At 43.5% G+C, this 12,246-nt stretch overlaps 2 protein-coding genes across 8 annotated transcripts in view; both read left to right on the top strand.

Annotated features, from left to right (window-relative positions):
• LOC110530658 (rap guanine nucleotide exchange factor 4) overlaps positions 1 to 4,296 on the top strand; it is a 38,074-nt gene extending 33,778 nt beyond the window's left edge. For 6 of the 7 annotated variants that reach the window (XM_021613882.2, XM_021613880.2, XM_021613879.2 and 3 more), the window contains 5 exons: positions 92 to 142; positions 243 to 330; positions 718 to 782; positions 919 to 973; positions 3,510 to 4,296. In XM_021613882.2, coding sequence (XP_021469557.2) covers positions 92 to 142; positions 243 to 330; positions 718 to 782; positions 919 to 973; positions 3,510 to 3,637 — 387 coding nt within the window. In that variant the 3' untranslated portion in view covers positions 3,638 to 4,296. Of the gene's footprint in view, positions 1 to 91; positions 143 to 242; positions 331 to 717; positions 783 to 918; positions 974 to 2,865; positions 3,010 to 3,509 lie in introns of all 7 variants that reach the window. The other variant, XR_005052957.1, reaches the window with a different exon arrangement.
• A 2,021-nt stretch (positions 4,297 to 6,317) lies between these two features.
• LOC110530990 (mitogen-activated protein kinase kinase kinase 20) overlaps positions 6,318 to 12,246 on the top strand; it is a 35,415-nt gene continuing 29,486 nt past the window's right edge. The window contains exons 1-3 of the mRNA XM_036986883.1: positions 6,318 to 6,685; positions 8,911 to 8,998; positions 10,384 to 10,485. Coding sequence (XP_036842778.1) covers positions 6,527 to 6,685; positions 8,911 to 8,998; positions 10,384 to 10,485 — 349 coding nt within the window. The 5' untranslated portion in view covers positions 6,318 to 6,526. The remainder of the gene's footprint in view (positions 6,686 to 8,910; positions 8,999 to 10,383; positions 10,486 to 12,246) is intronic.

Below are 12,246 nucleotides of genomic sequence, written 5' to 3'. Positions count from 1 at the left end.
TGACAACTACTATACTGTTAAACTAAACTGCAGTTTTTCTGTTAATCCATCAAAAACGGAAGCCCCTGAACCTCTCTCTTTCTGTTGGCAGAAACTCCCTAGCAAGTTCAAGAAGTTCTATGCTGAGTTTGAGAGCATGATGGTGAGTTGCTCTTCAAAGACTCCTAAATTAACAATATGGTTGTTGACCTTTTGAACAGTGATGTGTGTGTGTGTGTGTGTGTGTGTGTGTGTATTCCAAGGACCCGTCCAGGAACCACCGGGCATACCGGCTGACCGTCACCAAAATAGAGCCGCCAATCATCCCCTTCATGCCCCTCCTCCTCAAAGGTAAGCCCAAGCTCGGTCGCATTCAGTAGGTATGCAACAGGAAACGTTTTCAAATCAAATTGTATTAGTCACATGTGCCAATACAACAATCTTCCAGTGAAATGCTGAATACAACATGTCACAACCTTACAGTGAAATGCTGAATACAACAGGTCACAACTGAATGCAAATAGTCTGAATAGCCATTTGATCAGATGTTCAGGAGTCTTATGGCTTGGGGGTAGAAGCTGTTTAGAAGCCTCTTGGACCTAGAGCTGGTGCTCCGGTACCACTTGCCATGCAGTAGCAGAGAGAGCAGTCTATGACTAGGGTGGCTGTTTTCAAACTAAGATGAGATAGTTTAGTGTGTCTTCTGTTTTAAAACTGCTTTTTTGATTCTGTTCCCAGACATGACTTTTAGTCACGAGGGCAACAAGACATTCATAGACAACATGGTCAACTTTGAGAAGATGGTGAGTATACACAGGTGTAAGATGCTCATAAACTGTTCATGTCACCTATATGTATGTTGTAGTATCCACAACCTTCATAGAACATTAATACAACTTCTGTATGATATGTGACACTGCTTGTTGTTGGGTTTTCCAGCGGGTGATCGCAAACACCATCCGGGCGGTGAGACAATGCAGGAGTCAGCCGTTCAGTAAGTCTCAGATTTTGCCCAGTGGTCCTTTCAGCTGAATCCATAACACTGCATACAGTCAGGTCCATACATTTTTGGACATTGACAAAGTTATCATTTTGGCTCTGTAAGCCACTACAATGGATTTGAAAGGAAACCATTTTTCAGCTTTAATTTGAGGGTATTTTTGTCCAAGTTGGGTGAACGGTGTAGGAATTACAGCACTTTTTATATGTGGTCCCCCCCCAATTTTTAGGGGCTCAAAAGTAGTTGGGACATAATCATAAGTTAAATTGTGAGTTTTAATACTTGGTTGCAAATCATTTGCAGATTAAAAAACATGAGCTGGCGAACACCCAGAAATAAATAGTTTGTGTGGAGGTGCTGACTAACGGTGAATAAACTATCAAAATAAAGTCGGACACTCCATGTATAAACTCCCAGCAATTTAATGGTATTTACCAACGTTTCAGCATCACTGTGTCTTCCTCAGGGTAATGTCATTGATTACACTAATTGCACTGTGTCTACATAACCTGGTTCAAGTATTCATGACCCTCAGGAAGACACAGTGATGCCCAAACGTTGGTAAATACCCATTAAATTGCTGGGAGTTTATACGTGGAGTGCGCCACTTTATTTTGATAGTGCAAATCCTTTGCAGTCAATGACTGCCTGTAGTCTGGAACCCATAGACATCACCAGATGCTGGGTTTCTTCCCCGGTGACGCTCTGCCAGGCCTTTACTGCAGCTGTCTTCAGGTCCTGTTTGTTCTTGGAGCGTTTTGTCTTCAGCAAGTGAAATGCATTCTCAATTAGATTCAGGTCAGGTGATTGACTTGTCCATTGCAGAATATTCCACTACTTTTCCTTAAAAAGTATTGGGTTGCTTTTGCTGTACGCTTCTGGTCATTGTCCCTCTGCACTATGAAGCGCGTCCAAGGAGTTTTGAAGCATTTGGCTGAATCTGAGCAGATAATATAACCCTAAACACTTCAGAATTCATCCTGCTGCTTGTCAGCAGTCACATCATCAATAAATACAAGGGAACCAGTTCCATTGGCAGCCATACAAGCCCACACCATAACACCACCTCCACCATGCTTCACAGAAGAGGTGGTATGCTTGGAATCATGAGCAGTTCCTTCCCTTTTCCATACTCTTCTCATCATTCTGGTACAAGTTGATCTTTGTCTCATCTGTCCCAGTACTTAAGTAAAAATACCTTAAAGTAATACTTAAGTAGTTTTTTTGGGGTAACTGTACTTTACTATTTATATTTCACTACATTCCTTAAGAAAATATTGTACTTTTTACTCCATACATTTTCCATGACAGCAAAAAGTACTCCTTATATTTTGAATGTTTAGCAGGACAGGAAAATAGTCAAATGCACGCACTAATCAAGAGAACATCCCTGGTCATCCCTACTGCCTCTGATCTGGTGGTCTCACTAAACAGAGAACATCCCTGGTCATCCCTACTGCCTCTGATCTGGTGGTCTCACTAAATACATGCTTTGTTTGAAAATGTCCTGGGCTATCCATAAATAAGAAACAAAATGGTGCCTTCTGGTTTGCTTAATAATAATGTTTTATTATTTTTACTTTTCATACTTAAGTATATTTTAAACCAAGAACCTTTTAGACTTATACTCAAGTAGAATTTTACTCTGACGTTGACTTGAGTCATTTTCTATTAAGGTGTCTTTACTTTTACTCTAGTATAACAGCTGGGTACTTTTTCCACCACTGATCTGTCCACGGGATGTTGTTCCAGAACAGTATAGACATTTTTAGATGTCTGGCAAACTCTAATCTGGTCTTCCTGTTTTTCAGGTTTACCAATGATTTACATCTTGTGATAAACCCTCTGTATTTACTATTTTCTCTTGATTATTGACTTTGACACAGATACGCCTACCTCCTAGAGGGTGTTCTTCATCTGGCCAACTGTTGTGAAGGGGTTTTTCTTCACCAGGGAAAGAATTCTTCTGTCTTTTCACCGCAGTTGTTTTCCGTGGTCTTCCAGGCCTTTTGGTGTCCCTGAGCTCACCAGTGAGTTCTTTCTCTTTTAAGAATGTCCCAAATAGTTGATTTGGCCACACCTAATGTTTTTGCTATCTCTCTGATAGGTTTTATTTGTCAGCCTGATAATGGCTTGCTTCACTGGTAGTGACAGCTCTTTGGACTTCATATTGAGGGTTAACAGCAACAGATTCCCAATGCAAATGCCACACTTCAACTCTTGACCTTTTATCTGCTTACTTGTAAATGAACTAATGAGGGAATAACACACACCTGGCCATGGAACAGCTGAGCAGCCAGTTGTCCAATTACTTAAAAAGGGGGGACCACATATAAAAAGTGCTGTAATTCCTAAAATGTTCACCCTATTTGGATGTAAATACCCTCAAATTAAAGCTGAAAGTCTGTTTCCCTTCAAATCCATTGTAGTGGCATTCAGAGCCAAAATAATAACTGGGTCTGTGTGTATCTCTCTCCCCCTCTCCCCCTCTCTCTCTCTCTCTCTCTCGCACTTTCTCTCTCTCTCGCAGACCCTGAGGTGTGTCAGCCCAATAAGAACCATGCTGAGGTGAGGGGTTATGTCAGGAAGCTGTGTGTGATTGACAAACAACGGACCCTGACAACACTCTCCTATAGGCTAGAGCCCCGCAGGACCTGAGGTTGCCCACCATGCAGTTGTTACTCTCTATGACATCATACAGAACCCTCAGCCTCTGTAAGATCAAGCAACATTCATTGCTATGACATCAAATGGCTTCATTGGGCCTCTGTGACATAATATGGAACAGTCAGTCTATGACATCACATGGAATTTTTTGCCCACTAAGACATCTTACTGAACACTTAGCCCTCTATGACATCACACAGAACCATCAGCCCTCTGTGAAATCACATAGAAGAGAGATGATTTAGAGATAAGAGACTCTTGATTTCTCTGTTACATGTAAGGTTACTCTAAATGTAGATTGAACAAAGTTACAAGAGATGTTAAGTCTTATTTCGATTATCATGTCCCTTACTTTGAGCAGATGTAAAACACATAGTATAATGTTACAAATACCAAGATCTTTACATAAATGATTATAGAGAAACAAAACCTCTAGCTTTGTTACACCAGTGTTCTGAAAACTGTCCTCAAGTTCTTGAAAATCAGTCATCTTTCTCAGTTTTCTTCATGTAGTTTTTGTAAATGTGGGTACTGTATATTTAACTTGTTTTACCTCATCATGATGTCAGTGGGTTGAGAGCGTATAGTCTGTCTGAACAGTAAATAAAAAAGATCTAATATAATAATCAAAACATCGGATTCTGGTGGTTATTGCTGATTTGGTCACTGTTTTTGTCCCTGATAGTGATGTCACCTGGTCTGTCCCCTGTTGATCATGTCATCACAGTCATTCATGGATTGGTCCATATAGATGGATAGTGCTCAAAAGCCTATGTTAGTATGGGCAGCACAATTGAGGACTTTCACCAGTCAACTGGGTGGAACCTCCTATGGGTTAAGGAAGGATCACATAATTCCATCCAGGAGGGATCAGCCAATGAATTAAACTAGTGAGGAAACATTCCATAACTCCAGGTGGCAGTAAATCTCCAACCTTGGCTTTTTTCCTGTTCAAACAACACAGTCTAGGTGGCAGTAAATCTCCAACCTTGGCTTTTTTCCTGTTCAAACAACACACTCTAGGTGACAGTATGCCTCATTTCTGTTTGTTTGCCAACTCATAAAAGTAGTAGAAGAAAATGTACTACTTCAAAATGGAGACGGTCTCAATGGCTCTGCCCGTGCTCTTACAGACACCATGATGGGACAGATACAATGTTGTTTAATCTATCTATGGGTTTGTCATGTCACCATGGTCATTCCAGACTGGTGATGTCACTGCCCCCTTGTTCTTGGTGTGTGTGGTGAGGTTTTAGTTGATGAGTGAATGAGGGACGGGGTTGAGTGTGAAACTAGAGTAGACTCATTGTCTAGCCCTGTCTCTGACCTGTGTGGGTGTGTGTTGGAGGGGGGGGGGGGGGGGGGGGTGAAGTGTTTTCTATAGAAGCAACAAACCCATGAATGAATGCTCTGGATGTCAGCAGCCATATTTGAAGGGACGGGTCACATACAGAACAAACACCACATATACTGACTGGGAAAGGGGATAACAGGTAGGGAGCAGAATGTGATTAACAAACACCACATATACTGACTGGGAAAGGGGATAACAGGCCGGGAGCAGAATGTGATTAACAAACACCACATATACTGACTGGGAAAGGGGATAACAGGCCGGGAGCAGAATGTGATTAACAAACACCACATATACTGACTGGGAAAGGGGATAACAGGCAGGGAGCAGAATGTGATTAACAAACACCACATATACTGACTGGGAAAGGGGATAACAGGTAGGGAGCAGAATGTGATTAACAAACACCACATATACTGACTGGGAAAGGGGATAACAGGCAGGGAGCAGAATGTGATTAACAAACACCACATATACTGACTGGGAAAGGGGATAACAGGTAGGGAGCAGAATGTGATTAACAAACACCACATATACTGACTGGGAAAGGGGATAACAGGCAGGGAGCAGAATGTGATTAACAAACACCACATATACTGACTGGGAAAGGGGATAACAGGCAGGGAGCAGAATGTGATTAACAAACACCACATATACTGACTGGGAAAGGGGATAACAGGCCGGGAGCAGAATGTGATTAACAAACACCACATATACTGACTGGGAAAGGGGATAACAGGCCGGGAGCAGAATGTGATTAACAAACACCACATATACTGACTGGGAAAGGGGATAACAGGCCGGGAGCAGAATGTGATTAACAAACACCACATATACTGACTGGGAAAGGGGATAACAGGCAGGGAGCAGAATGTGATTAACAAACACACACACTTACACACTCCATCTCTCTCTCTCTCTCTCTCTCTGTGTTTCTGCTCTTTGTCTGCTCTCTCTGCTCTCTCTCTCTGTCTGTGCTCTCTCTCTCTGTCTGCGCTCTCTCTCTCTCTCTCTGTCTACGCTCTCTCTCTCTCTCCCTCTGTCTGCTCACTCTCTCTGTCTGTTCTCTCTGTGTCTTTTCTCTGTCTGTTCTCTCTCTGTCTTTTTGTCTGTTCTCTCTCTCTGTGTCTGTTCTCTCTCTCTGTCTGTTCTCTTTCTCTCTCTGTCTGTCTGTTCTCTTTCTCTCTCTGTCTGTGTCTGTTCTCTCTGTTTGTCTGTTCTCTTTTCTCTCTCTGTCTGCTCTCTTTCTCTGTTTGCTCTCTTTCTCTCTCTCTGCTCTTTCTCTCTCTCTGTCTGCTCTCTTTCTCTCTCTGCTCTTTCTCTCTCTCTGTCTGCTCTCTCTCGTTCTCTGCTCCCTGCTCTCTCGTTCTCTGAGTCCATTCTGCTATTGGGTGTGTGTGATTAAACTTTCTCTCCCTCTCTCAGACCCTTTCCCTCTCTCTCTCTGTTCCCTCTCTCTCTCTGTTCCCTCCCCTCTCAGATTGCTCTGTTTACTCAGAGCGGCTGTCTTCGAGTGCGTGTCAGCCATGTCGTCTCTGGGTGCCTCGTTTGTCCAGATAAAACATGAGGACCTGCGGTTCTATGAGAACTGTGGAGGGGGCAGCTTTGGGACTGTGTACCGAGCACACTGGATATCTCGGGATAAAGAGGTCGCTGTGAAAAAACTACTCAAGATTGAGACTGAGGTAGGAGAGACACACTTCCCTCTCCTGTCCCCTGTTCCCTCTCCTGTTCCCTGTTCCCTGTCCCCTCTCCTGTTCCCTGTGCCCTCTCCTGTTCCTTGTTCCCTCTCCTGTGCCCTCTCCCGTGCCCTCTCCTGTTGCCTGTTCCCTCTCCTGTTCCCTCTCCTGTCCCCTCTCCTTTTCCCTCTCCTATTCCCTGTTCCCTCTCCTTTTCCCTCTCCTATTCCCTGTTCCCTCTCCTCTTCCCTCTCCTCTTCCCTCTCCTCTTCCCTCTCCTGTTCCCTCTCCTGTTCCCTCTCCTGTTCCCTCTCCTGTTCCCTCTCCTCTTCCCTCTCCTCTTCCCTCTTCCCTCTCCTCTTCCCTCTCCTGTTCCCTGTTCCCTCGCCTGTTCCCTGTTCCTTCTCCTGTTCCCTCTTCCCTCTCCTGTTCCCTGTTCCCTCTCCTCTTCCCTCTCCTGTTCCCTCACCTGTTCCCTCTCCTCCTCCCTCTCCTGTTCCCTGTTCCGTCCCCTGTTCCCTCTCCTGTTCCCTCTCCTGTTCCCTCTCCTGTCCCCTCTCCTGTTCCCTCTCCTGTTCCCTGTCCCCTCTCCTCTTCCCTCTCCTCTACCCTCTTCTGTTCCCTGTCCCCTCTCCTCTTCCCTCTCCTCTACCCTCTTCTGTTCCCTGTCCCCTCTCCTCTTCCCTCTCCTCTTCCCTATCCTGTTCCCTCTCCTGTTCCCTGTTCCCTCTTCTGTTCTCTCTCCTGTCCCCTATCCACTTCCCTGTTCCCTCTCCTGTTCCCTGTTCCCTCTCCCGTTCCCTCTCCTGTTCCCTCTCCTGTCCCCTCTCCTGTTCCCTGTCCCCTCTCCTGTCCCCTCTCCTGTTCCCTGTCCCCTCTCTTGTTCCCTCTCCTGTCCCCTCTCTTGTTCCCTGTCCCCTCTCTTGTTCCCTGTCCCCTCTCCTGTTCCCTCTCCTGTTCCCCGTTCCCTCTCCTGTTCCTGGTTCCCTGTTCCCTCTCCTGTCCCCTCTTCTGTTCCCTGTCCCCTCTTCTGTTCCCTGTTCCCTGTTCCCTCTCCTGTTCCCTCTCCTGTTCCCTCTCCTGTTCCTTGTACCTCTACTCTTCCTATCATTTTGGAGTACAGAATTTGTTAATAACATAGGCTTCTTCTCTTCCTCCTATTCTGTGAGATATTGTATGGGCTATCTGTTTGTCTGGCATGATCACTGCTGTTCAGTGATTCCCAAACAAATTATGTGGCCGACACAATGAACAAAACACTATTTCCTGCCACAATCCAGTCTGAAATTGTAACTCAGTATAAATGATTTCCCAACCCAGCAGAAAACCCATGGATTATGGTGTCCTGGCCTGGCTGTGACACTGTCATTACACTGCCTGACTTTCTCCCTTGATGGGTGAATAACTGTTGAGACATGTACTGGCAAGGGCTGGGGCGCTTCTAAACACACACACTACACACTACACACTATACACACTACACACACACACACTACACACACACACACTACACACAAACACATACACACACTACACACACAAACACATACACACACACACACACACACATCCACACACACATCCACACAGACACATGCATACACATGAATTAGTCTTTGTGGAGCTGTAGCCTTGATGTTTGGTTAGAAAACAGTGGGATTGTATGACAGTAGATTTTTCAATTACTCATTTTGGCAAGAGGTTGATACAAAATGTCTGTGTTCTATAGTAGATATGGCCTGTTCGTGAGTTGATTGATAGCATGTTTACCATGTTGACGTTGTGTTGCTTGGTGCTCTGACCCTTGGTGCTCTGACCCTTGGTGCTCTGACCCTAACCTTGGTGTGTGAAAAAGTGAATACGGTACAGACATGCATAGCAGAAAAACATTGTGTACATCCCTCAGATCGCTTATATCAGAGTGATCAATATCCTTTGCATATACAGTACACCTATAGTAAGTATATACTGTGCACACCACAGGGGGCTGGTGGCACCTTATCGGGGAAAACATGCTCATAATAATGGCTGGAACAGAATAAATGGAATGTTACTGAACACATCAAACACGGTGGCTCCATGTGCTTGATACCATTCCATTCCTTCCGTTATTATGAGCCATAATCCCCTTCGCAGCCTCCTGTGATGCATACAGTACACACTCATGCTTTCTCCGTCCTACCAACACCCCCCCCCCCCCCCCCCCCCCCCCCCCCCCCCCCCTCCTCTAGGCTGAGATTCTGAGTATTCTCAGTCACAAGAACATCATTCAGTTCTATGGAGCCGTACTGGAGTCCCCCAACTATGGAATCATCACAGGTCAGTGTGTGTGTGTGTGTGTGTGTGTGTGTGTGTGTATTTTCCTCATACACTCGCCAATGGATATGGAACCACAACAGGTTGAGGATCAATGTTTAGGCCACAGACTGTGTGAGTTGTATTTCCTGGCAGGACATAAGCTCTGTGACAGCACTGCCCATTATAATGACTTACAGAACACACTACTAAGTGTGTGTGTGTGAGCCTGAGGTGCTAAGCTATGTTTGACGTTTCTCAAGTCGTTATGAGTTCAGGTTGTGAGTGACAGTAGGAAGACTGTTGGACGATCTCAACCCCTGTTCTGTGTGTGTGTGTGTGTGTGTGTGTGTGTGTATGTATTCGATTGTGTCTGTGTGTTTATTCTACACTGTACTGTACGGTTCTTACAAAGTGTCTTGAGTTGCAGAAATACACTACCGTTCAAACGTTTGGTGTCACTTGGAAATGTCCTTGTTTTTGAAAGAAAAGCAAAATGTTTGTCCATTAAAATTACATCAAATTGATCAGAAATACAGTGTAGACATCGTTAATGTTGTAGCTGGAAACGGCAGATTTTTAATGGAATATCTACATAGGTGTACAGGGGCCCATTATCAGCAACAATCACTTCTGTGTTCCAATGGCACGTTGTGTTAGCTAATCCAAGTTTAACATTTTAAAGGCTAATTGATCATTAGAAAACCATTTTGCAATTATGTTAGCACAGCTGAAAACTGTTGTTCTGATTAAAGAAGCAATAAAACTGGCCTTCTTTAGACTAGTTGAGTATCTGGAGCATCAGCATTTGTGGATTCGATTACAGGCTCAAAATGGACAGAAACAAAGAACTTTCTTCTGAAACTCATCAGTCTATGCTTCTTCTGAGAAATGAAGGCTATTCCATGCGAGAAATTAGAATAGAAAGAGGAGTGGGAGGACCTGGTGCACAACTGAGCAAAAGGACAAGTACAGACTGTCTAGTTTGAGAAACAGATGCCTCACAAGTACTCAACTGGCAGCTTCATTAAATAGTACCCGCAAAACACCAGTCTCAACTTCAACAGTGAAGAGGCGACTCCGGGATGCTGGCCTCCTTTTAAAATGATAAACTCGGATTACCTAACACAACCTGCCATTGGAACACAGGAGTGATGGTTGCAGATAATGGGCCTCTGTACGCCTATGTAGATGTTCCATTAAAATTCAGCCATTTACAGCTACAATAGTCATTTCCAACATTAACAAGATCTACGCTGTATTTCTGATCAATTTGATGTTATTTTAAATGGACAAAAAAATTGCTTTTCTTTTTTCAAAAACAAGGACATTTCTAAGTGAGCCTAAACTTTTGAACGGAGGTGTATATTATTTTTGTTTAAAAAAAATAAATAATAATTCCTCTCCAGAGTATGCAGGCGGAGGTTCTCTGTATGAGTACCTGTCCAGTGAGCAGAGTAAGAAGATGGACATGGAACAGATCATGACCTGGGCCGTGGAGATAGCCAAAGGTGAAGACATACTTTTAAACACGTTTCCCTGCTCCCAGAACAGTGCTTCTATGGATTTGATCTATTCCAGAGTGAGCACACCGGATTCAGGTGTGAATCAGGATAGCTAGTTCAGAGCTACAACAACATTGTGAAATGTCTGCAGAAGTTTGAGAACCACTGTCCCAGAGTACGCTTAGTATTCTAGTTCCACCAAGTCTCGACTCTAGAGCACCCTTAGCTAAATAAACTGGTTGAGTTCTGTCTTCCTGAGGGGAAAACTACGAAGCGGGATCCATGAGTTAGCCAGCTAGCTTGCCTGTATTTTCTGAAATAACTTTTCATTTATTAGAAAGATAAGCTTGAAACGTGCATGGTCTAATTGACTCAACAACCAAAAACACATAGCCTATACACTGAGCTTACAACACATCAGGAACTGCTCTTTCCAGTACATAGACTGACCAGGTGAATACAGGTGAACGCTATGATCCCTTATTGATGTCACTTGTTAAATCCACATCAATCTGTGTAGATGAAGGGGAGGAGACAGACAGGTTAAATAATGATTTTTAAGCCTTGAAACAATGGATTGTGTATGAGTGCAATTCAGAGTGTGAATGGGCAAGACAAAAGATTTCGATGCCTTTGAACGGGGCATGGTAGTAGGTGCCAGGCGCACTGGTTTAATAGGGATAGCCCCCTTTTTGTCAATTTTCACCTAAATGACATACCCAAATCTAACTGCCTGTAGCTCAGGCCCTGAAGCAATTTGGAAGGAAACACTTTGAAGTTTGTGGAAATGTGAAATGAATGTAGGAGAATATAACACAATAGATCTGGTAGAAGAACATACAATGAAAAAACCAGCCTGTGTTTTTTTACCACCATCTTTGAAATGCAAGAGAAAGGTCACTGTTAGCCATCACTCTGGTTGTAATTCCAATAGTGTCCACAAGATGGCAGCAGTGTATGTGCAAAGTTTCAGATGGATAACTTGGGGTATGACTGATCCTCAAGACTTTTAGTGTAAAGTCCCCAGGTACATTTGGGTAAATCGTAAAGGAGACATTCGCATTCATATTCCATTTTTCTGCAAGAATATCGTCAAATCTGTATACTTGGATTTTGATTTAGCTTTCCAAGTATTAGTAGCCATATTATAATGGCTACTAATACAAAACAAAACAAGAAGTTTTCATAACTTCATAATATCCTTACAATTTTTGTCCAAAATGAAAAGGCATGCTGTCGTACAAGATGAAAAGTGACATTTTATGACATATACATTGTTTCCGGATACTCCCATAAAGCCCAGCTCATTGGCTATCTAGCTAGATTTGTTTGACCCCAATTGGTGCTTATTTGACAAAGATAGTCGTTCAAGTGATGGCCGCCCGCATCATCGGCGTGCCATGAGGGCATCGCTCTCTGACCAAATATGGTGTCCTATAGGATATACTACACCCCTAATGAAATAGTGAAGTCTTGTTACCATCTAGGATCTCTGAGGAATAGATATGAACATGATTTGACTCGTTGAAACAACGTTTAAGGTGAGATTTTTCACAGATTCCTTTCTTTGCAAATTGAACAGTGGAAATACAAAATCGATCGTTCATGCTATATGGACCTTTTTAGGAAATGAAAAAGGATTTTATCTAACAAAATGACACTTCATGTTATCTCTGGGACCGTTTGAGGAGAGCTCCTAACAACACAGTTTTTTTCACCGCAATGGGTTTGATAAATTCACCTCTGAAGGTGAAATGTGTACTTACA

This window comes from Oncorhynchus mykiss, chromosome 8 (genome assembly GCF_013265735.2).
Source record: "Oncorhynchus mykiss isolate Arlee chromosome 8, USDA_OmykA_1.1, whole genome shotgun sequence".
Lineage (NCBI taxonomy): Eukaryota > Metazoa > Chordata > Actinopteri > Salmoniformes > Salmonidae > Oncorhynchus > Oncorhynchus mykiss.
Note: the sequence above shows the minus strand (reverse complement) of the source record. Positions and strands in the feature narration are given on the sequence as shown.